The sequence below is a fragment of the Oreochromis aureus genome, linkage group 11 (genome assembly GCF_013358895.1).
Source record: "Oreochromis aureus strain Israel breed Guangdong linkage group 11, ZZ_aureus, whole genome shotgun sequence".
NCBI classification, from domain to species: Eukaryota; Metazoa; Chordata; class Actinopteri; order Cichliformes; family Cichlidae; genus Oreochromis; species Oreochromis aureus.
Genome location: NC_052952.1, coordinates 15,343,658 through 15,365,686, shown reverse-complemented (window position 1 = coordinate 15,365,686; position 22,029 = coordinate 15,343,658). Strand labels below are relative to the sequence as shown.

General features: G+C 41.5%; 3 protein-coding genes across 6 annotated transcripts; 2 read left to right on the top strand and 1 right to left on the bottom strand.

Moving 5' to 3' along the window:
* The first annotated feature begins 144 nt into the window (after nt 1-144).
* On the top strand, nt 145-3,352 carry iqcg (IQ motif containing G). Of its 2 annotated transcripts, XM_031740284.2 has the most exons (10): nt 145-240; nt 480-600; nt 745-779; nt 887-993; nt 1,128-1,212; nt 1,325-1,471; nt 1,572-1,646; nt 2,487-2,618; nt 2,700-2,789; nt 3,178-3,352. In XM_031740284.2, the coding sequence occupies exons 1-10, from the start codon at nt 205-207 to the stop codon at nt 3,286-3,288; spliced, it is 939 nt and encodes a 312-aa protein (XP_031596144.1). In that variant the 5' UTR covers nt 145-204; the 3' UTR covers nt 3,289-3,352. The 2 variants fall into 2 exon arrangements, with proteins under 2 accessions (XP_031596144.1, XP_031596145.1); XM_031740285.2 differs by lacking the exon at nt 145-240 and having other exon boundaries at nt 500-600; nt 871-993.
* Nucleotides 3,349-5,546, bottom strand: si:dkey-29h14.10. Its single transcript, XM_039619137.1, has 5 exons — nt 5,406-5,546; nt 4,848-4,965; nt 4,601-4,639; nt 4,151-4,294; nt 3,349-4,046 (listed from the first exon to the last, which is right to left on the bottom strand). The coding sequence occupies exons 1-5, from the start codon at nt 5,487-5,489 to the stop codon at nt 3,868-3,870; spliced, it is 564 nt and encodes a 187-aa protein (XP_039475071.1). The 5' UTR covers nt 5,490-5,546; the 3' UTR covers nt 3,349-3,867.
* Nucleotides 5,547-8,830: 3,284 nt separating this feature from the next.
* rnf144b (ring finger protein 144B) lies at nt 8,831-21,000 on the top strand. 3 transcript variants are annotated; one of them, XM_039620179.1, is made up of 9 exons: nt 8,832-8,905; nt 9,564-9,632; nt 12,564-12,834; nt 14,076-14,180; nt 14,945-15,005; nt 16,435-16,642; nt 17,805-17,949; nt 18,097-18,186; nt 19,907-21,000. In XM_039620179.1, the coding sequence occupies exons 3-9, from the start codon at nt 12,670-12,672 to the stop codon at nt 20,078-20,080; spliced, it is 948 nt and encodes a 315-aa protein (XP_039476113.1). In that variant the 5' UTR covers nt 8,832-8,905; nt 9,564-9,632; nt 12,564-12,669; the 3' UTR covers nt 20,081-21,000. The 3 variants fall into 3 exon arrangements, with proteins under 3 accessions (XP_039476114.1, XP_039476113.1, XP_031596158.1); XM_039620180.1 differs by lacking the exon at nt 9,564-9,632 and having other exon boundaries at nt 8,831-8,905; XM_031740298.2 differs by lacking the exon at nt 8,832-8,905 and having other exon boundaries at nt 9,291-9,632.
* The last annotated feature ends 1,029 nt before the right edge of the window (nt 21,001-22,029 follow it).

Sequence of the window (22,029 nt, the reverse complement as noted above, 5' to 3'; positions counted from 1 at the left end):
GATTTTATTTATTAATGAATAAATCATTTGAAGTTACATTTATTTCCTTATTTCTATATTAATAAATTAATTTAAACAAGAGTGTTAAACAGGTCTGTAAATGTCGTGGGTTACGCTGTCAATAAAGTTACAAGGGGAGAAAAAGTGGTTACCATAGTAACATAAAGCCTCAACTTTATTTCCGGCGCTGGTTTCGCGTTAGAAATGATTACTGGTATTCACAACGCGAGAAGGAGAGAAGTAAGCCACGTTTTTTTGCCTGCTACCCCTGACATGTTCTTTGTCGTGAAGCGGAAATGTTAGCCTGCGCCCAGCTGAAAGTTTAGCCTTCACACACCAGTGCCAGTGTCTCCGAGGTTCAAAGAGCTTGTGGTTTATTTCCGCAAGCAAGCTCTGAGACAGCGCCATGCTAAAAATAACCCATCTTTAAGAGTGTAACTCTGACTCTATCTGTTCATCACTGCCTTCATTTTCTACAGGATGTGTTTATCCAGGATTCAGAGTCTGAGACTGGCAGCAGTACTGGAGGACTGTTCACACCAGCTGGAAATACTGGGACATATTCTCGCAATGCGGATACGCAGGGAAAGACCTGCACAGGTGACTTCACAGTATTACCACGGGAACATCTGTCAACAGCTGCCTGCTGCTTTGATATAACAGTGTTGTGAAAAAACTGTATTTGGGGCATTATTACATGACTGAAAGACTCTGTGTGCATGTGTGTGTTTTTGTGTGGTGCAGGAGAAAACCAAGCTCAGGAAGTTGACAGGAGATTGGTAAGAAGCACAAAACACACTGAAAACAAACTAATAAACAAAGCCATTATTGAGTATAAAGTTTTATTCTGAATAATTGATCTCACTGCAGTGAATACATCTCACAGCTGATGTCCAAGCTACATTTGGAGCTGGAGGAGAAATGGTGTTTTAGCTCTCTGCTGCAGGCTGTGGAGGAAATCGAGCAGAGGAGAAGGGATACGAACATGAAAAGGTTCTTCTTTGAATGATTTGCCAGTAATCCTGACCTTGGTGGTAAAAAGAAGGGGGTGTTCCAAGTTGAGGACAAGGAGAAAAAACACATGGAGAAATAATCAGCATCTATAATGTAAGTCACTCTCCTTCCAGGGAGGAAATGAAACAAGTGGACAAGAGAAGACAGACTCTTCTGAAACAACAAGAGGAGCTCCAACAGAAAACTCTCAAACTGCAGGTAAGAAACTGACCCATAGGGAACAACTGTCTTCATGAATAGCTGTAAGGGTCGAAAAAATAAGAGTTCAGTACTGCCACTACTTGGTCTCCATCCGGACCTGTATCTGCAGGTCATACACCAGGAAGCAAACAAGAAAGATAATTTATTAAAGATGAGAAGCAAAGAGAACACTAAGGAGAACGACACTGGGCTGCAGCTCAGGAAGATCCAGAATGAGACCAGTCAGGCTGAGGCACTGCTGGAAGGGCAGCTGGAGGTAGGTCCAAATATAAGACATGCTCGGCTCTACATTTTAGATTTAGAAGTCAAATGTTTAATGACTAAATAATCACCTTTATTGTCTCTTCCTGTCTCAGCTGCTGAAGAAACAGTTGAAGGAGGAGGTGAGAGTTCACGAGGAGTCTCAGAAATTCCTGCTGAGCCAGCATGAGGTTGGTGAAGTAATACTGTATGCAGCGTTGTGCAGCTGTGTGGCTTAGTGATTAGTTTAGCTGTTCTTCAAAAAGGAGTTTTTCCTTCGCACTTTTGCCAAGTGCGTGCTCATGGGGCGTCGTGTAGTTGTTGGGGTTTTCTCTGTATTATTTTGGGGTCTTTACCATACTATATAAAGCACTTTGAGGCAACTGTGTTGGGATTTGGTGCTACATAAATAAAACTAAATTGAAATTAATTAAATTTGTTTTGGAGCAGTTCACTCGAGATCGCTCGATATTTAAAAGAAGATTTGTATTTGCTGTAATTTTTTTCCCTGGTATTTTATCTGTATCCATGGAGAGCACCAGGAAATCGCCAGCACAGAACAGGGTAGGAATCGATGACAACAAATATGACATTTGTTATAGATAAAGTCAGAAATACTATCACAGAGAGACCCTGCGGTGGAGGTGGGTTGCAAAGCAGCTTTGAGATGTGCATGAACTGTGGCGAGGCTAAAGCAGGCTAAATAACATGAATTTGCCATGTGATTGGATTCATAAGCCATCAGGAGATTTAACTAAACCAACACTGTGCTCAGTTTTGTGTGTGTGTGTGTGTGTGTGTGTGTGTGTGTAAGAAAGCAATGAGATTCTCAAATCCTTTCAGTTTCTCTGAAACTAAAAAGTTCTTTCCTGGTGTGTCACTTGTATTGGTTCATAGTTTCTGCGGTTTGGGCTCATCTTTAACAGAAGTAGCTGATCTTTTTGTTCTTGTCATTCTTCAGAAGACTGTTTATCTCATTAATTTGATTGCTGATAATATGGTGAACCTAATTTTGCACTGTTGCTGATCAGGAGCTGCAGCAGCTGCTGCATGGGCTGCAGCAGCACACAGAGCAGATGGTGCAGAAGAAGAGCAAGCAGCTCCACAACGTGTGCTTCAAAAAGAACCTGAACTTAGACAGGCTGGAGGACATGAAAATGAAGGTGAGCGGCTCACGGTGCTGAACAGATGCAGATGCTGATTACTTTGTTATTAAATGAATGTCAATTACTTCCTGATTTCAGTTCAAGGAGATGGAGCAGATGGTGATGGAGGACAGGGAGGAGCAGGAGAAACTCCACCAACAGCAGGCACAGATCAGAGCTGCCACCAAGGTAACAGTATCCAACTGGCGCACAGGCCTCGTCAGCACAGTTCATGCTCTTTAAGTTCGGTTGTTCTCGTATTCAAGAACAACGCTAAGGAATACGAGGGTATTCAGCGGGCAGATTGAATATGGACTGCAGCATATTCATTCCCAACCACGGCAGATGGCTGCCGCTCTCTGAGTCTGGTTCTGCTGGAGGTTTCTTCCTGTTAAAAGGGAGTTTTCCCTTCCCACTGTTGCCAAAGTGCTTGCTCATAGTGGGTCATATGATTGTTGGTTTTTGCTGTATGTATTATTGTACGGTCTACCTTACGATATAAAGCACCTTGAGGTGACTGTTGTTTTGATTTGCTGCTGTATAAATAAAATTGAACTGAATCCCTGTTTCTGTGCAGCTGCAGGCCTGGTGGAGAGGCTGCATCGTACGCCGAGGACTCTGCGGTTTTAAAAAAGCTGAGAAAGGCAAGAAAGGGAACAAGAAGGAAAGAAAGAAAAAGAAGAAATGACTTTTTGCTAGTGCTGCCGAATGTCATTGACATGATGATCTGAATAAAAACAAACACTAATGCAGTATGTGAAGTCTTTATTATAAATATAATAGCAGTTACAGTTACAACAGTTAAAACTCATTCATTCAAAGTCCTCTTACTCAGTTTTATGTACATATCAAAGTCACAGTTATTTTATATTAAGCAATGTCAAACACAGAGACACAAGAAATCCAAATTACCTCTGGTAATAAATACTACTGAGTAGTCTACTGTTAATGACCATAGGCCATACATTTTAACACAAGCCCGTATCATGACGTGACAGACTTATCCATAAAAAAACCAGACCAGAGCGAAAAATCAACAGTCATAATGGTCAAAATGCCCACAAAAAAAGCTGTTTTTGTGTTTTATGATGATGAACTGATTATCTGGCATAGTTCTGATTAGTAGAGACATTGTTATCTCTCACCTCCAGACTGACAATGTTTGCCCTGATACTAAATTGAAGTTATAATCCTGGCAGAGGCTACAGTGTTTCTTGAGTCTGTGCATGTGTGTGTGGACATGTAGCACACTTGTGAATCTTCCGTTTTAGCTGGACGGTTGACTCATATCCACATGCATGCTGTTGTTGTCTCCAATGATGGTGTAGCTGACGTGGGAGCTGTGGATGCTGATACTCGGATGCTCTTCTGATGGAGGAAGTGGCGGAAAAGCAGCATCCTGTGCTGCCTCCTGTTTCCCGCCGTAGCAGCTGAACCTCATCTGACCTGTAACACACAAATCAAATTAAAAGCTTGTACTTCACATGAGTGCAGTCGGCATAGCGTATTTTAACGAGATGTTCAGCTGGCCAGGCTTTGCTGTTACACACTTTTCACATGGCGCTCAGTTTCCTGCATGAGAGGCTGACACTCGGCCACTGGACAGGTGCCGTTTCCAATGACGCAGTCAATCAACGTGGAGTTGCTGATGTTGACGATCAGTATTGTTGACGGCGGACTCTGAAGGGCCATTGCTACGGGAGGGGGAAAGCAGGAGAAAGGGGAAGAGAAAATGAGAATGGGAAGTTGTTGATCCATAGTGATGTAATAGCCCTGTCACAGTTTTAAGTTCCTGAATGTACAGCGAAAGCTGGTTGGAGTCCATCACGCACACAATCAATATGTGTAATGAACCGCAATGCAGTACGCCTCCAGTAAAAGGCTCGTGAAAAACATGTAATGGAAAACATAAAGATGGGGAAAAAGAGGAAGCAAAAGATTTTACCAAAAAAGATTTAAGGAAGCCAACATTTTATTGAACATATAAAGTTAAAAGTTACCTTGAATGTTTTTATTCTCCTTGGGCTGATGAGTTTTAGCTGTAAAGGCGATAAGAGAGGGAAGGTTACTTTTTAACTAATGACAAATTATCTTTCCAGCTTACACAGACAAACTGAAAGTTCATCATGAATATAAGGACAAAACACAAAAAACAAACAGATATATTCATGCATTTTTAGTTATGTAAAGAATAAATGTAAAATCTCACTCTGATCAAGTCATTTCTGTTCGGTTTTGTTTTTTTACCTGAGCAACATGTGACAGGGTCAAAAGGCAGGCAGAACAGCTGGCAGGCCCTTATGCAGCTCTTCTGCACCGCTCTTTGCACCACTTGGATCACGGTGGCGGCTTTAGATGGCATCACCTGGAGGGAGGGGGCACAAAAAAATACATTAAATAAAATATGAGTATGAATGACATCATGTCTTTTAAAATGAAAACATGTTTTTCTGCAGAGGCAACTGAGTGGGCGGTTTTTTCGTCTCCAAACCACATCCCACCCAGACAGACCACCTGTGTATTATATCTAGGTCACGTGACTCTTCTACCCTACAACAAGTCGATGAGACCGGGGATTTTTTTTTTCTTTTTCACAAACAAAACACGGAAACCGTGCTACATCCCAAAGAAGTTTTAAACTAAAGCAAAACTACTTTTAAAGTATTTCCCCCACATTAAAAAAAGTTGAATGAAATACATGGTATTCTACAATAGGACATGATAATTAACAGAAGAGAGGAATACTCAGATTTCAGACATGACATCCCGCCCGTTATTGAAGCAGAAAGATCTAAATAATCTCACCTGATTTAACAAGCTTCCTTCTTTCGTCTTTGCAAAGCTGTTGTTAATAAAAGGAGACAGTGGCATAGGGTCAGTGCTATCCATCTTTCGCCTGCTTGAGATACAGTCCTTGTGAGACGCACTCGTACTCACGCAGACTGATAAAACAGTAATTTTGGGAAAAGCCCCTGCGCATGCGTACTTTAACTCGGGGTTTCCATGCAGTTCAGAGGGGTTTCTCTGTAATGTTTGTAATGTTGTGGACCTTATTCTGTTACACTTTAGTATTTTATGTGAGTGTGATGAGACAGTAACATTAGAGATGCTGCTAAACACTAAGTTAAAGATTTCCTTCTTTATTTTCACGCAGATGCGACCTTCACTAAACCTCGGACTTTTTAGTTTCCCCTTGAAATCCAAAACATGACCTAATGTACAGCCCGATCCGGCGGGGAGGTGTGGGAAGCCAGATCGGGCGACCCCTTCCGGCTCTCCTCTCTGCTCTCCCATCTTGTCCCTTTTGTCTCTATCACCTTTTCTATCCCTTTGAAGAAGTTAGGCTCCATGAATGCTAAAGAGGTAAGTATTATTTCTCAGTTGCAGGTTGCAATAGATAGAAAATAAACTGTAGGAAGCTAAACAGAAGAAAGAAGAAGAGAAATAACAAGTTAACATAAACCAGTGACACACTCCAGGGCCTCATCAACCCTGGCAGGACCTCCTTGGATGAGGGTGTCTAGTGATAATGGCCGAAACACCCGATGAATCCAAGGTCCACTACTGACGATGTGTCCCAAATTTTAAAATGATAATGTAGATCAGATCTCTAATCCCTAAACCTAACCAAGGAAGGAAAATGGCAGATTAGCCTGGGTAAAAGACCGAAAGTTGAGGCACACAACGATGTGTGCTACCGGCAAAGTTTCTGGGCTGCCTTTCCTCATAACAGCCATCCCTCAAGAGTCTCTCCTTCTAAAGCAATGCATTATCAGGGACTGTAACATCTAGTCCTTTTAACTGGAACAAAAAAGACACAATAACATCTAAATTACTTATATTTTGCACTGTAGCATCGGAGCCGATAGTATAAAATGATGCAACTTCATGCAAGTAGGTTTTGGTTTGTGGTTAGTCTGCTGAGGCTGCTAAGCAGGGTAGCCTAACAAAGAAATCTTTTCAATGTGTGAGTGAAATCTTTTTAAATACGCCAATACAGTCAGATATCATAGGCTCAATTTGTTCTTCTAAATTATGGCATTACATGAAATAAGTATAGGTATAGATATATATAAAGCAGATAACGAGTGTTTACAAGATAAACAATAACCAGTCATTCTCATGAGGTAATGGGGCATCCCCGCACATGCATATACTGTTTCAGTTTCAGCCCAGTCCTATTGTTGAATGTAGCGAGGCAAACTGTGGGCATCTACTGTAAGCTAATGTGACACACAGCAACAAAGAACCAGAAATTAGTGTAAAATCACGAATCAACTTTTAAAATGTTTTCTTGTAATGTATTAAAGCTTATTCTAGCCCCCTGTGTCCGATTATTATATATTATAATATTATATAAGTAGCATTTACCTGTTGACGCTGGGCGGGTTAGAGCAGATGTTTCACAAGTCATATGTCTGATTTCTAACCCGTAGAGAGTATAAAGCTACTATAAAAGGTAATCTAATGAGCATCATCAGCCTTAAATATAAATCGATGCCTGCTACCCGTCATGTAACCTAACAATGACCACAAACCCCTTGTTTAGCTTTTGTGTCTGCACCAGTTAAACATCCATCATCATAAACTTGACCACAAAACTCTAAAATTGCTTATTGCATTACAAGTAAGATTATTTCTTTCTTACATCTTTCTCCATCTCTGCACACCTGTACACATCCAGGACAGAGACGGGCAAGGAAGATTGCTGCAGAGAGCTGCAGACCATCAGGAGGCTGCGATCCATCGGGACCAGTACCTCAGGGCACTGAGCAGTTGGAGTAACAATCTTAACAAACTAACAGGTCTAATAATAATGTAAAGACATAAAGACAAGAAAATGCAAACATTTTAGAAATTTCCCAAAAATGCGTTTATAACTAAAAATGATTGTTACTTATTACTTGTTACTGCTCGAGTCCTCACTAAGACCAAAAAAGTGGACCACATCAGTCCAGCTCTGAGGTCTTTACACTGGCTGCCTGTCCGTCAGAGGATAGACTTTAAAGTTCTGATGCTGGTTTATAAAGCTCTGAATGGTTTAGGACCAAAATACATCAGTGACCTCCTGACCCAGTATGAACCTTCCAGATCCCTCAGGTCATCTGGATCCGGTTTCTTATCAGTTCCCAGAGTCAGAACCAGACACGGAGAAGCTGCATTCAGCTTTTATGCTCCATATCTCTGGAACAAACTCCCAGAAAGCCTCAGATCAGCTGAAACACTCAGTTTATTTAAATCCAGATTGAAGACCCACCTATTCTCAGCTGCTTTTGAATAAATCACCAAATCCACACTTTTAAGCTTAAATTTCAAAACTTACATTTTAACTACTGACTTTATCTACTGTTCTGATTTTATCTACTGTTCTGATTTTATCTACTGTTTTGATTTTTGATTTTAAATACTGTTTTGTTTGTTTGTTTGTTTGTCTTAATCAATTTTAGATCATGCTTTTTATTTGTTTTTGTTTTTAATGTCTCTGTAAAGCACTTTGAATCACATGTTGTTGAATTGTGCTATATAAATAAACTTGCCTTGCCTTGCCTTGCCTATTAAGCAAATAACAAACTGAAACAACTACAGTCCTTATTCACACATAATAACCAAAGAATATAATATTTTTTATGGCCTCCTTTGGCCTTGACAGCAGCTCGCATTCTTGCTGCCATTATTTTATGTACTTTTCACAAATGTCTTTGCTTCCTTCCTTTAGATGAAACTTTTTTTGCAAACCATCTTTGAGACCACTAAATTCCAAATCTGTTCAATAGGATTTTAGTCCAGACTTTGACGTGCCCAATCCATCACTTCCAGTACTCCAGATTCCGTTTTCTTGGAAAAATAGTCTTGGTGCCATTGTCTCGTTGGTGTATCACCCAATCAATTTCAGTACAGAAGGGTTTCCATGTCGCACCAAGATGTTGTGGTAGACCTATTTATTTATGATACTGTAGATTTCACAAATTTGCTCATTTCCAGAAACAGAACTCCACACCAAAGTGTAATTTTCTGAACGGTAAATTTAAAAATAACAATTACATATGGATAACAACAATAATTATATGTTATCATTAAACATATTGTTTTGAATAAAGAGAATCTGCATACAGGTGTATTTTGTATGTATTAGGCACCATATATTCTGTTTTTCATTTTTGTACCACTGTTTGCACCACAACACCAGGGCAACAGCTCATTCTGATTTGTTTTACGAGGCTGTGGTTGCTAGGTGAACCGAGAACGCTCGAGGAAATTGCTTGAAATTAGAGGAAAATGTTTTTCTGTGTGGAGGGCTAGAAGAGGTAAGGGTTTGTAGATATGCTGAAAATTTATTATAAGAATAATCATTAAAACTGCATTTGTTTTCCTTTGTCTTTCTTTTTTAGCTAGAATTTGCTTCTAAAGTCACAAGCTAGTTGTATGGCTCAGCTAGCTCGTGCACAAGTAGCTCCGAAAAATGTCCCAAAATGCAAATAGCCCCTTTACTTAAGTAATGCCCACATTTTAAGATTGTAAATTCTGATAGCCTGAGCTTGAATTAACAACATGAACTTGGCATAGTTATTTCTACTACAGACAACAGCCGTGCCATCAAAAATTTATGCTGCCCGAGGAATTTATGTCAAGCCTTTTATTGTTGTTCCTGTGGGAACATTTCCGACAGTACTTGAAAGCAGCATGAGTTTATTGAAGCAGCCAGCAGGCGCAGTCGAGAGTGCAGATAAGTGGAGAGCAAAGAGCGCTGCTTCCTGGATGGGGACGAGAGGCAGGAGAACCGAAACTCAGACACAAGCAGAGAGCAGGACAGGAGAGAGCAGGAGGGTTAAACATGATTTAGATTTTCTTTAATCCCGCAACGCACTTGGAAAAGGCGGTATCGAGGCGGCCGCAGTGGCATTAGGCGTTGACAGCAGGTTATTACGGCAGCAGACTGTGTTATAACACATGTGTCTGTGCCAGAGTAACAAGAGCACTGCGGCTGTGGATCTGGACTCAGACTGCTTCTACACCCAGTCGTCCACAGGGAAGGTAGGTTCCGCACCATTTGTACCTGTACTGTCCACCCTCAAAGCTGTTCATTAAGGTGGTATCATAGGAAAAAGCGTATGAAAAAAAAAGCGCTCTGTGACCTGTGCTGGTGTACAACCTTGACACAGCTGCAGATGTCTCAGATTTCACGTGTGTGTTTGTGGTTGATCGCAGTGCAGAAAGACCAGATATCAGCAGTCTGGGAATATGCATGCACAAAGGCAGCCTTTAAATCATATCTGTACTGAGCACACTTGTGATTAACTGGTGTGCATTACCATCAATGCTTACATTTTCCCAATTTTCCCACACTGTTATTTCCTTCTATTGCTGTGTTTCAACTTTATGTGCTCACCATTTTATTCTATGCCCCCCCCACACACACACACACACACAAACACAAACACAAACAAAAAAAACCCAAAAAGACACACTCACACATGGTGTGATTGGAAACGTACAAATGATGCCATATAAATTCTGCTGCCCCAGTGCACACTCTCTGCTGTCTCCTTCCACAGCACAGTGACAGTCTGTGTGAAAGCAGCAGCAGCTTTTTACCAGGCAGATCTGGTTTTTCCGTTTCTGCCTCCCCGATCAACAATGATGCTTTGATCCCCACCACCTCACCCCACTTCACCCTGCCCTCAATGTCTGGAATGCCATTTAGACCTTGATCCGTGAGGGGTTTTAATCGCTGAATGGCCAGCTTCCACACGGAAAAAGAAAGCAATTGCACACAAAAGCATTCTAATTAAGGAAGTGCTGCAACAGTGGAGGTTGAATGTGAGCTTTTTAGGGCCTTGGATTACAATCAGAAAGTTTTTTTGTGTGTGTTTTTTTGAAGGAAAGTTCTGAAAGTGAAGGCTTTAGATCAAAGATTCCAGTTGTTAGGAGTTTGCATTGATACTTATTTAAATTTAGGTGCAAAGTAATCATTTGTTCCACCTTACACTCGCTGTGTGTGCAGCACAGAAAACATCACAATTACTTTTTATCCATGATCTGAAAGGCAGACGACAATCACAAATGTGATTTATCAAATTTTCTAAGATATGAAGCCTTCCGCCTGTGTGATATGTTGACTGAAAGTTACCCAGGTAATCTCAAATTCTAAACTTTGAAGTTGCTTCGGGATGAAGGCTTCACTTTGTTAATAATGCTGGAGTTTCCATGAAGCAAGGCTAGCAGGCACGAAAGCTGTAATTTCCCATGCGAAACCACAGGGGTGGTTATGTTCAGGCACGACAGGACAGGCTGACGGCATTGTGGGACGATGACTGCAGCCGGCTCAGCACGTCTGCCTGAAAGTAGTGCAGGAGAGCAGACTATGACTGTGCAAAAATAGCAACGTACACAGAGCTCAGCATGCCCAGCTATCATGTGTGTTACCAGGGAGCGATCAATAAGACACTACAAAGGAGGACACCAGTGGTGGAGTTTGCTATAACTGATTGAACGGCTCCAAAGTTTCCAGCCAACATTAATAGGCTGCTGAAGCAGAGAACATCATGTACAAGATCATGTGTGATTTCAGCAGCCGCTCAGGCTGCACAGTTCTTTAACGCCACAGTTTCCTGTGTGACCCTGTTCTCTGTCCAACCACTGTTGTCCACGCGATTAATCTCAAATCCCAGATTATGGGGTTATTATTTCTCATGCTTTTTGGAACAGGACCGAACCAAAAGGGATTTTTTTTTGGAGGGACATTTGGTGACTTGAGTTTCCTTTAAGTTCAGATTAGAGTTTTACTCACCTTTGTCTTGCTGTCCTAAAATAAGTAGTCCATAATTTTTTTTTCATAAGCAAAGAAGGCTTGCATTGTGGCTTTGTAGATGGTAATATGTTGGTATTACCTGGTTAGCCAGTTCATTAATTTGGTCCAGACTGAAGTCACTGGGAATCTCACACGTCATTCGCCTCGACCTCGAGCAGGCAAGAACCATCGCCTTAGATCGAAAAGCGTGGAAGATCATCGTTGGTCAAGCAAGAGAACCTGCGGCACCTACAGCAGCGGTTGCGCGGCCGACCACCGCCGCCGGACACCCGCTAAGGACAAGAGAGAGAGAGACTGAATAGTGATGTGATAATACACACACTGAAAGGCATTTCAGAGAATAAAATACAAATCCTAGTTTTGTTTTGTATTGGGTTTTTTTTGTATTGTTTTTTTTTTTGTCTTTCTCTTTTTGTTAGCTCAGAGAAAGCTCTCTCATTTGTGGTAGTGGGCGCTACAGAGGCTGTCACCATAAACGCACAAACAAGGTCACCATGCTGCTCCCAAGCCCAAATCAGAGGTTCAGCTTCAGCTAAATACTGAAGTAAAGACGATTTGAAGCATCACCATTCTGTCTCGGCTAATCGCTTTTAATACTTTTTAAAATTAACTACTGCTCAGAGTGTTCAAAACCGCCATCTTTCCACCTTTCCCCTGATGTAATTTAGTCTCTTGAGGCATTAAGTTAACAAAATTCCAACCTATAATTACACAAGACTTTGCCATGTTTCTATAAAGTGGACGTGACAATCAACAGCCAGTTCTTCCTGTCAGAATAAATGAAGCGCTGCTCAATAACTGCCGGCTTAGTAAACACACGCCTTGGACTCTGGACTTGAAAATGACATCAATATATGGAGACACAGCAAAGGATAATGAGGCTGTTTTCATATTAGTGTAGCAATAACACATAATTCAAATTTGCTTCGTACAACACGCAGCTTTAAGCTGTGAGTAATCATCACTCGGGTAACAAAACAATCACAGGGCATTGCTGCAGGCATAGCTGAAATCATCAGAGTTGCTACATCAGTTATCAGAAGGGATGGCGGTTTTTAGAAAGAGGGTGCAGTGTTGTCTGACAGGGAAGGGAAAGCAAAGTGTTACACCCATACTGAATAGACAAATAGATTAGTGCTGTTTCTGCTTTTTAGGAACATGGAGGCCATGGCTGCTCTCCGCTCCCAGCAGAAAGGCTAAGAGAGGCCTGATTCATCCATCCTCGTGTCTTCTCTTCCTGCCGGCCGCCCTCGCCTCGTCATGGCCAGCAGGAGTCCCACCGTGAGCCGGGAAGCCCGGGAATCAGCTCCGGAGACGCCCGAGGCTGCCGCCAACCTGCAGGTGTTCTGCAAACTGTGCCTCAGCGAGCAGCCATCGACAGCCACCACAGAACTGCAGAGCTGCAAGTGCATCTACTGCACAGCGGTAGGTACAGATGATGCATTCAGGTTTTTTCAGGTGCTGCTCAACGTGTCCAGGTCTTCCTTTGAGTCAGAGTGCATGTGTCCAGATATATAAATATATTTATTACATTTCTCATGCATTTAATCATTTCCTGCAGGTGATGAAAATTTCAGGACAGTGATCCAAAACCAGCTTTTTACAATTTGGGCAATTTAGGCAAATGTCCGGCATTTAAATTACTTGAAATGAGATTTTTTTTAATTTTTTTTTATTATTACAACACCACTTCCTCATTTATGACTTTATAATAGATCTTTTTATAGGCAAATCACTCTTCCGTTCCAGTGAAATGATGCTGATTTCAACACAGGGCTGTCTGTCTTTCACATTTACCGTCTTTGAATTGTCCGTGGAATTTTTCTTCTTGTGTGTTTTATCGCTTCGTTTTTTGCTTTTTGTGTTTAAACTCACAAAGGTAACCTGAGTTTCAGTTTCACTGCTTCATGTGAGATGATGAGAAGCGCTATCTTTAGACAACAGAGCTGTATTATTTATAACAGGAGTGCAAAGGTCTGCTGCTGCACTGGTCTCAAGCGTGCCTGCCCGCATATCAAAACGGAGCCAGATAGTGGCAGGTGTTAATCTCTTTCCAAGCTCGCTGCATTTGTCAGAGCGGCACGCACAAGGTCGCACAGATAAACCTCACGTACATGCGCAGGGTACGACACAGCGAGGGAAATTGATACTGAAACACTTACTTATCTTTAGTATAAAAATGTGAACCATCTCCTTCTGTCTGCTTAAAGAGCACACCGTGTTGCTGGTGTTGTTCCAGCTCTGTTTGTGTGACCGGTGCTTCATGCTGTGTGAGGGCTGTATTCACACAGCAAGCACAGGTTTGTGCTCATGCAAAAGTTTTTCTTCTTTATCTTTAAAGAATTTTTTACCTTTAATTTTTGAAAACAGCACTGCTTTTTTGAACAGTGCTTCCACAGTTTCTCCTGCCTTTCCTAATGTCATGGCTTAGGCAACATATGACTTTTGACTTTGTGAGCATTCGTGAGGAAGCTCCCTCTCTCTGTGAAATTTCAGCTGCCCGGTTTAACCCAACAGCTTCCTTTTCATTTCGTCCTGAGTAACATTGTGGCTCTCTGAGCTCCTGCGCTTGTTTCAGATAAAATACTGCTCGCGAGCATATGACAGTTCTCCCTGTCTGCTTAAATGTCCAGTCTAATGCCCTATTGTCCTTCTTCCCTCTCCAGTGTTTGCAGCAGTATGTTCAGCTAGCCATAATGGAGGGTGGGGGGGCACCAATCACCTGCCCCGACATGGCGTGCCAAAAGACTGGAGTGCTGCTGGACTCAGAGGTACGGCCTGTTTAACAATGCACATAGGTCCTGAGGGAGAGCAGAAAAAATGATGAGAGGAGATAAAATGCAAACATGATCAGTGATCTGCGTTTTTGTTGTTGCACATTCCTCGAATGTCCCAGGTTGGTGGTTAAACTGGTTTGGTTTCAGACATAAAGGCCATTGCCATACTTCTCAAGAAATAGGAAGCTGGATTTTCACTCTTGTCTTTTTAAAGTGTGTAAATTGTGTAAATACTGCGCATCCACCCTTAATCACAGTTCTGAAGAAACTAGTTTTGGTTTTAGGTGGGAACAGCTAAATGAAATGACGTCAGATGGAAACATTAAAACTGTACATAGTAAATGTTTCAGTGGGGAGGCTGAAAATGCTGACTCAAAACCACATGAAAAGTGCCACTTCCTGAATCTTCTTCTAATCAGAATACAACTTTATTAAGACACTTAAGACACACGCTAGGAAGTCCATCCTTTAGTAGTGTTTATCTGGAAAGTAGTGAATAGTGTGTAATTTTTAACAGCTGATGAATTTTAGAAATAATGCTGCAAATTGCAGATGACTTGACGTGTCAGATTGTCAACCATCATGCTAAACAAACTCATTTTTATCTAGAGCACCAGTAACGATTTTGGTTTTGCAAATGTTATCACAAGCTTCAGGAAGTCTAATATCCAAAGTGCTGTTTTTTTCACATCTCTGAAATCTGCATCATAAAATCTCTGAGTCAGTAAAACAGCTGAAGTACCTCTGTGTGATTGCAGATAGCTGCTTTGGCAGCAGCAGGTCAGGTGGAGCTGTATCTGCGTCTCAAGTTTGAGAGAGGTAAGCACTGTTGTGTTTACATGCTGTTGTCTGATGACAGGCAGTGCGCTGTTACAGGTCACACAAACAGTCCCAGCCAGTATTTATCCTAACACGCCTGGCATATTGTGAGGCCTGCAGCCATTTTTTGTGTCCTGTTTCATTCTGGTACAGTTTTAGCCTAGAGGTTACTTAAATTCTAGCTATAAAACACTAAAGGGATTACTACTATAAGAAATACTGTAAGACACCCATGTTAATGATCTGTTAATCTGAAGAAGAGAGATCCTCAGTAGAGATAAATTGTGTGAACTCTGTGCAAAACTGGTTTAGGTAAATGTTTGTGAAGGGAAACAGCACCTCTGTGGGAAACGCTGTCGACATTTATAAACTGGGGTAGTTTGCTGCGCAGCTATATTGGCATTTTCTATTTGCACAGCAATAATACACTGCAAATCCAATAACAGTTATTGTTTACTCCGTCCATAAATCATAAAACTCGTGTTACTGGAAGAACAAAAAAGTGCAAAGTGCAGTCGGTCTTACTACAGTTTGTCCCTTCTGTTGTGATTCATAGTGAAAGCATGTGCTTGAAGAGTAAAGGGCATGAGTCAGCTCACAGTGACTGCTTTTTGTTTTGGCTGCGACACGTCACGCTCATTTTCTTCAGAAAGAAAAATCTCATTCTTCACAACTCCTCAAAAGCCTGTAGGAAAACTGTTGCTCTTCAGATGTAACCAATCAAATTCATGCCTTTGTTAGAGAGAATTATATGTTAAAGGTGAAAACGTTTGTTTGATGTTGCTTGATGATGATGGAAAAAATATTTTGTAATGATAAAAATTCCTCAATAATTAGGGCAAAAACATACGTGACAATAGCAAAAATTACTTAATAACTGCTTCATAATGGTGGCGAAAACATCTAATAAAGGTAAAATTAGTTGATCGTCACAATAAATAATACTTGATAATGATGGCCAAAGGTAAATAATACTGCCCAACAGAACTTGATAACAGTGGAAAAATCTGTTTATTCATGATGGCTCACTCTCATTGGCTTTGTATCTCTCAGCCTTAAAAGACTGATGGGATATTGTATTTTGAAATTGATACCACAGGCTCTGGGAGGCTGAGGGGTACCATTGGCCACCACGGGTATTTTTAAATAATACGTTTTTTCTGTGTGAGTTTATTTGTCACAGTTTGTTTTATTTAATTAGTAGTTCTGCTCCTTTAAAAAAGTTTACAGTGAATAATGACGATTGTCCTCTAGCTGTGCTCTTTAATCTGAACCACTCCAAAAATGTTCTAACCATTGGAGCTCTTAGATTATCTTTTTTTTAACTGTATTTCCTGGCATGTGGCTTTAATGATAGTGATACTGACAGAAAGAGTTAAATTACAAATGACTTGACTATGTTCCTCATCCATTCTTTTCCTCTCCACAGGAGTGAAGCTTGACCCCAGTAAAGCCTGGTGCCCGGTGCTTGAATGTCAGGCTGTGTGTAATGTGGAGCAGAGCACCGAGGGCCACCCCGCCGCTGTGCCCTGCCCGACCTGTCACACCGTCTTCTGCTCCGGCTGCAGAGGGCACTGGCAGGATGGCCACGCTTGCCCCGAGCAGCAGGCCATGATGACGCCTTCTCATCAAAGCAGGTCAGTAAAGCCAGCCTCTTGGTCCGCTGCCCACCGCCTGCAGCCACAGAGCTGCACTTTGGAAATGATACTGGGCTAAAAGCTGGAGGAGGGTATTAGGTCAGGACACTGAGATAGACTTGCTGTAACCAAACTGGTGAGCAATGCATGATTGCGCAAATCATTTGCCCTGCATGTGATGAAATGACAGAGGAAGATGAATATTTTTCTTGGACATTGCGTGGATTACATTTATTTTCAATTGTGGTGTTTTACGTCATGAGGAAAATCCCAGACTTTCCTTTGACATAAAAGACCTAACATTCACCAGTGTAGGATGTTCACAGCTGACTCAATGGATCACATAAGTGATGGGTAGCTCCTCATCTCTCTGTAGAAACCCTTTGCTCTATAAAAACATTATTTCAGGATTAATAACTTAGTGTGCCTCAGAAGCGTCCCAGTTGAGCAGGGACATTACTGCGCTGCGCTGAGCTGTGACTCTGCCAGACTGACTGATGTCACTGGGGAGTCACTGAGTTATATCGGAATTCCATTGTCTCTGTGCCAGAGAGAGGAGGAGGAGGATGGGCACCGATCCAATTACCTCACTGTACAGCAGTGAAGTGATGATCCCTGCGCTGGGGATGACAAAGATGAGTTAAAACCCACTTTTGAGTCGAATGTGGCAGCATAATATCTGTTTTTTTCAGCCTGCAGAGGCTTTCAGTAGTGTTTGCATTTGCATTTTATCTTATATCTTATAGTTTTATTTCCCAAAACAATGCTTAATTTCCTCTTTTAAAACAAGGAACTGCTCTCTGCCTCCTGCTGACTTTGTGTTTTTTGAGCAGATTTGTTGTTTGTTGTTTTTGCAATATTATTTTCTATCATCACATGAGCTGCGATAGCTTCTGCTATCTCGTATTAATCAAAAACAGGGCTTTTTGAGGACTACATGACATCTAGAATGAGAGAGATGTTACCTTTACCGCATTTAAAGAAACGGCCGTGAGAAATATGTATTTGTAAACTCTTAATCATAACCTCAAGACTCTATTTCCCACTTTACATTGAAAAACAACCCTTCACCTTTGCCTCTAAATAAAGATTTCACACACTGCCTGGAGGCCCTCGCAGCATTAACGGCATTCCTCATGCGCGCCTTTGTTCCAATTCACAGGGCACGCTCAGACAGTGACTCCGACATGCCCATCAAGCAGTGTCCTATGTGTGGTATCTACATCGAGAGAAACCAAGGCTGTGCGCAGATGCTGTGTAAAAGCTGCAAACACACCTTCTGCTGGTACTGTCTGCAGAATCTGGATGTAAGTCTCCCCTGCTAACCAAACAATAGCTGTGATGCATTTTTCTTTTTTTCTTACTTTTTTCCAAATTCAAGTGGAATATTTCCTTTGCTGCATAGTCACCTGCTCATGTCTTTGCATGCATGTGTATGTTGTGTTTAAATGCAGGGTGATATCTTCCTGAGACATTATGATAAGGGGCCATGCAGAAACAAGCTGGGACACTCCAGGGCCTCGGTTATGTGGAACAGAACGCAGGTGAGGCCAGTTGTAAGGCAGCAGCATGTGGCATTTTGTGATGTTGTTATTGTCTGAATGGATTAGACCACAGAACCACCCATCCGTTAGACCTGGTTGTTTTATTCTTTACTTGGATTTTGGACTTCAACCCAGCTCTCATTCACCATGAGACATGGGATATAATTACTGTCTTTCAGTTTATCAGCTGCTTGGTTTATTACAATATATCCCTTTAAGACCTATAAAGTCTCACATAGCTTGCTGTTTACGACTTCTTGTTTTCCAACAGTTCATTGAAGAAGTCCTTTAAACTCAACAAATCCTTAAGCTAATCTCAAATTTCTGGCCCATAACGACACCAACTATGCAACAAAAAGATTACAACTGCCCACCAGACCTACTTTCCCTCTGCTTTCTCCTCCTCTAATGCCATTATCACATGATTAGTTTGCTTGGGATCTCCAGATTGCGTCTCGGTGTGTACGGGTTGCTAAGTATGTGAAGAGCCGAAGTACAGCAGCGCAGTTGTTTCGTGCAAAACAACTCATTATAGAGTTGGTTACACCCTTGCCTAACAGGTCCTCTAAGTATGTTTGCCTTAAATAATTTTCCACCGCTGCATTTAGGTACTTGAGTCTGTTAGGTTTAACCTGCGATGTTTTTGGCGACCCTTGGTGTAACATATCCAAAACAATGTTGACATCGGTATATGACATGTATCTGTGGTTATTTAACATGTCACTTCCACTACCACAGCTATTACTGTATGCCCTGCTACGGCAGCATACAGTCATCCAAAGAGTTATTGAGGTAAGCTGCTGAGGTTGACTGATAAAGATTGAGTCACAGTTTGGCATTCCTGTTCATCTCAAATGTGCTGTATCTGATTAAGTGGAGGTCATGCCTTTTCACTCCAAAACATGTCTCCACGGACCTCAACTTGTGCATGGGAGTGTTGTCAAAGTGAAACAGAAAACCAGGAAGTCCACGAAGATACGTACATATATATGTGCGCCTTATTTGTTTACACATAGAAGGATTGTTCATATGCGTGTACCAAGTTTACTGAATGAATGATTTAACAATTTAACATGAATAAAGTCTGTCAGGTTTTAACAGTTATAGTAATTTAAAACTAGAGACTGTATATAAAAGAGGAACTTTGTTAAAACAACGTCATTCATTTCTTTTAGGCTTCACACTTTGAAACTTCAGCGTTGCATTTTAGCTGCCGCCAGGTTGGTTTTATGGGGTCGAAAGTGAACTTAATGTGAGAAGAGGTAGGAGTGTTAAAGTATTGGGCAAAGTTAGCAAGCTTGGTTAGCAAAATACACTCATAAACCACACAGCAAGCCCTAGTATTCGAAAAGCAACTGACAGTTGGTTTTGTCTTGGTGGTAAATGTAAGTTCACTTTCATTAATTTCATTTTTTTTCTTTTTAAAGTCTCCGTAGTTCCTAAAAGTTCAGTGTTTACCAGCTGCCTGTTAATGTTTTCTGAATGTTTATTGCTGGGTAGGTGATGTAAAGAAGGTTTGCACCAGAACTGAATCTAAACAGAAAATGAAGACAGTAAAGTTACAAAACATAAAACCAAAACAAGGAACTGAACGACTTCTGTAGGGAGAGTCAGATGATGAATCTCTCATGTTATTATGACCAAGTCCTTTGACGCAGTCATTTGACCCAGTGCTAATAAGAAGAGTAATTACAGTATTTATTGCTGTGTCTCTGCTCAGGTGGTGGGGATCCTGGTGGGAGTCAGTATCATTGTGCTGGTGACGTCACCTCTCCTCCTGCTGGCCTCGCCCTGCATCCTGTGCTGTGTTTGCAAGCCCTGCAAAGGGGACAAGAAGAAGAAGAAGAACAAGAGCAAGAAGGACCTCAGCCAGTCAGACACCTCCACATCATAGCAGCTCCCTGCTTTCATCTGCCCGCACAGGATCACTCTGCTAACCTCATGATTGCCAAGGAAAGTTTAAGCGCTGCATGATGGGAATAAAAAACACTCATGAACCAATGGATTACCCTTTTTTTTTTTTTTTTTTTGGAAGCCCTCTAAGTGAGCGGGTTATCTGGACTTTTACATTATGCCTCAGTGAGAGGGCTGCTCAAAAATCACTCTTGAATCACGAGAGTGCGTACTTTATGTAGTGGGTGTGTAAATATGAGGAGAATGAATGTAAGTCACTTGCCTAGCCAGTTTTCAGAGGCACAACAAGACAATTAGGAGACAGCAATAGGTGTGAATCTCCCTCGGCAGGGCTCTCTGTTTCTCACCAACACACCTACACAAACACATACATGCGGTTTAAAGTGCAAAGCCACCCTCATGTGCCAAATGTCACGAAGCCAAACCAGAAGTGTTGGGCGCTCAAGTGCCTCGCTCTACAGTGCCTGGTGCTTGGTTCGATTTGCTTTGCCTTTCATTCTGTCTTATGCAAATAATTTTAGCGTTATGGAAATGGACAACCGTCAGGATCCCGCACGGTTATAAACGCCTCAGTGATGCAAAACGTTCTAAGGTGTTAGGAGAAGGCAACTGGAACCATGTGTGCACTGTATAATCTTTACTCATACGAAACATGATAGGGCTTCAGTGGTGCACAGAGAGAACTCTTCTTCTGCAGATGCTTGTTGTTTCCACCTGGCGTATGTTCCAGACCAAAGGCTCTAAAGAGGACAGTGTGTACTTTTCTAAAGTGTGTTAATATCTATTTATGGGGAATGTGTGTATGGTGTCATTTCTACATTTGTTTTGATGTTTCGGCATCAGATATTTTATAAAAGCGCCATTGTAAATGGAAAATAAACATGATGAACTGAACATGCATTGGACAGTGACTTTGACGTTTATCATTTCTTTACTTTTGCAGCAAAACATATGTGAACAGAGACTACTGTATGGGATAACAGACTATATACTGTGTGGTAACATAGCCCAAACAACCACGACCCAAGGTTTCCTAGCAGAACGCTGCACTGTAAGATGTATTAAGTTATTCACTTGTCAGTTTAATGGTGTAAGTGTGTACCATATGAACTTGGACCCATTATCTGGTCTTTTTACATCATTGATATCCTGTAAATAACATTATGTGGCTCTGCTCTTCAGCTGCTAAACATGCTGTGCATTTAGAGATGCTCTTCTGCTTCCTTTGGTTGCAACAACATATGCAGATCCCTGATCAGCCAATCACATGGCAGCAACTTAATCCATGTACACATGTAGCCATTATCAAGACAACTTGCCGAATTCGAACTGAGCAACTGCTGATCTGCTGGGATTTTCCTGAGAAACCATTTGCAGGGTTTAGCCAAACTACTATTCTCTTAACAGTAACACAAATAACTACATCTTACACCCAAGGTATGCTGAAGAGAGCATCTCTGAGTGGACACATTGAACCTTGCTGGGCTACAGCGGCTCACGAAATTGGACAATAGAAGATTGAAAAAAACATTGCCCGGTCTCATGAGTCTCAATTTCTCCTGAGACATTCAGATGGTTGGGTCAGAATTCATATCACAAAGTGGACGTTTGATTGAACATAAGTAAGAATATCTGTGATTTCAACTTTGTACAATTGTAGTGTCACACACCAAATGCAATGTCATGCAGTGAGCCAAACAGCCACTTCACAAGTGCATGGCACAACATAGAAGAGCCACCTCCACGGGACAAGGCTCAGCAGTCCATCTGCATCTAAAGGACAAAGGTAACTCTTTGGAGGATGCCAATGTTCACATTTTGGACAGAGAGGACAGATGGTTTGAAAGAGGAGTGAAAGAAGCCATTTATGTCCACTGTGAGCGTCTTTGAACAGAGGTGGTGGTTTACAACACCAACTGTCTGCCATCT

What these genes read in the sequence shown, in the direction of transcription:
- si:dkey-29h14.10 (XM_039619137.1), bottom strand. Translation starts at nt 5,489, where the DNA reads ATGGATAGCACTGACCCTATGCCACTGTCTCCTTTTATTAACAACAGC. An exon ending in AAGGAAGCTTGTTAAATCAG is followed by an intron (nt 4,966 to 5,405) that starts GTGAGATTATTT and finishes CCCTCCCTCCAG; the next exon opens with GTGATGCCATCTAAAGCCGC. An exon ending in GGAGAATAAAAACATTCAAG is followed by an intron (nt 4,295 to 4,600) that starts GTAACTTTTAAC and finishes CCCCTCCCGTAG; the next exon opens with CAATGGCCCTTCAGAGTCCG.
- iqcg (XM_031740284.2), top strand. Translation starts at nt 205, where the DNA reads ATGATTACTGGTATTCACAACGCGAGAAGGAGAGAA. An exon ending in ACAACGCGAGAAGGAGAGAA is followed by an intron (nt 241 to 479) that starts GTAAGCCACGTT and finishes CATTTTCTACAG; the next exon opens with GATGTGTTTATCCAGGATTC. An exon ending in TCCTGCTGAGCCAGCATGAG is followed by an intron (nt 1,647 to 2,486) that starts GTTGGTGAAGTA and finishes GTTGCTGATCAG; the next exon opens with GAGCTGCAGCAGCTGCTGCA.
- rnf144b (XM_039620180.1), top strand. Translation starts at nt 12,670, where the DNA reads ATGGCCAGCAGGAGTCCCACCGTGAGCCGGGAAGCCCGGGAATCAGCT. An exon ending in AGTGCATCTACTGCACAGCG is followed by an intron (nt 12,835 to 14,075) that starts GTAGGTACAGAT and finishes TTCCCTCTCCAG; the next exon opens with TGTTTGCAGCAGTATGTTCA. An exon ending in ACTGTCTGCAGAATCTGGAT is followed by an intron (nt 17,950 to 18,096) that starts GTAAGTCTCCCC and finishes GTTTAAATGCAG; the next exon opens with GGTGATATCTTCCTGAGACA.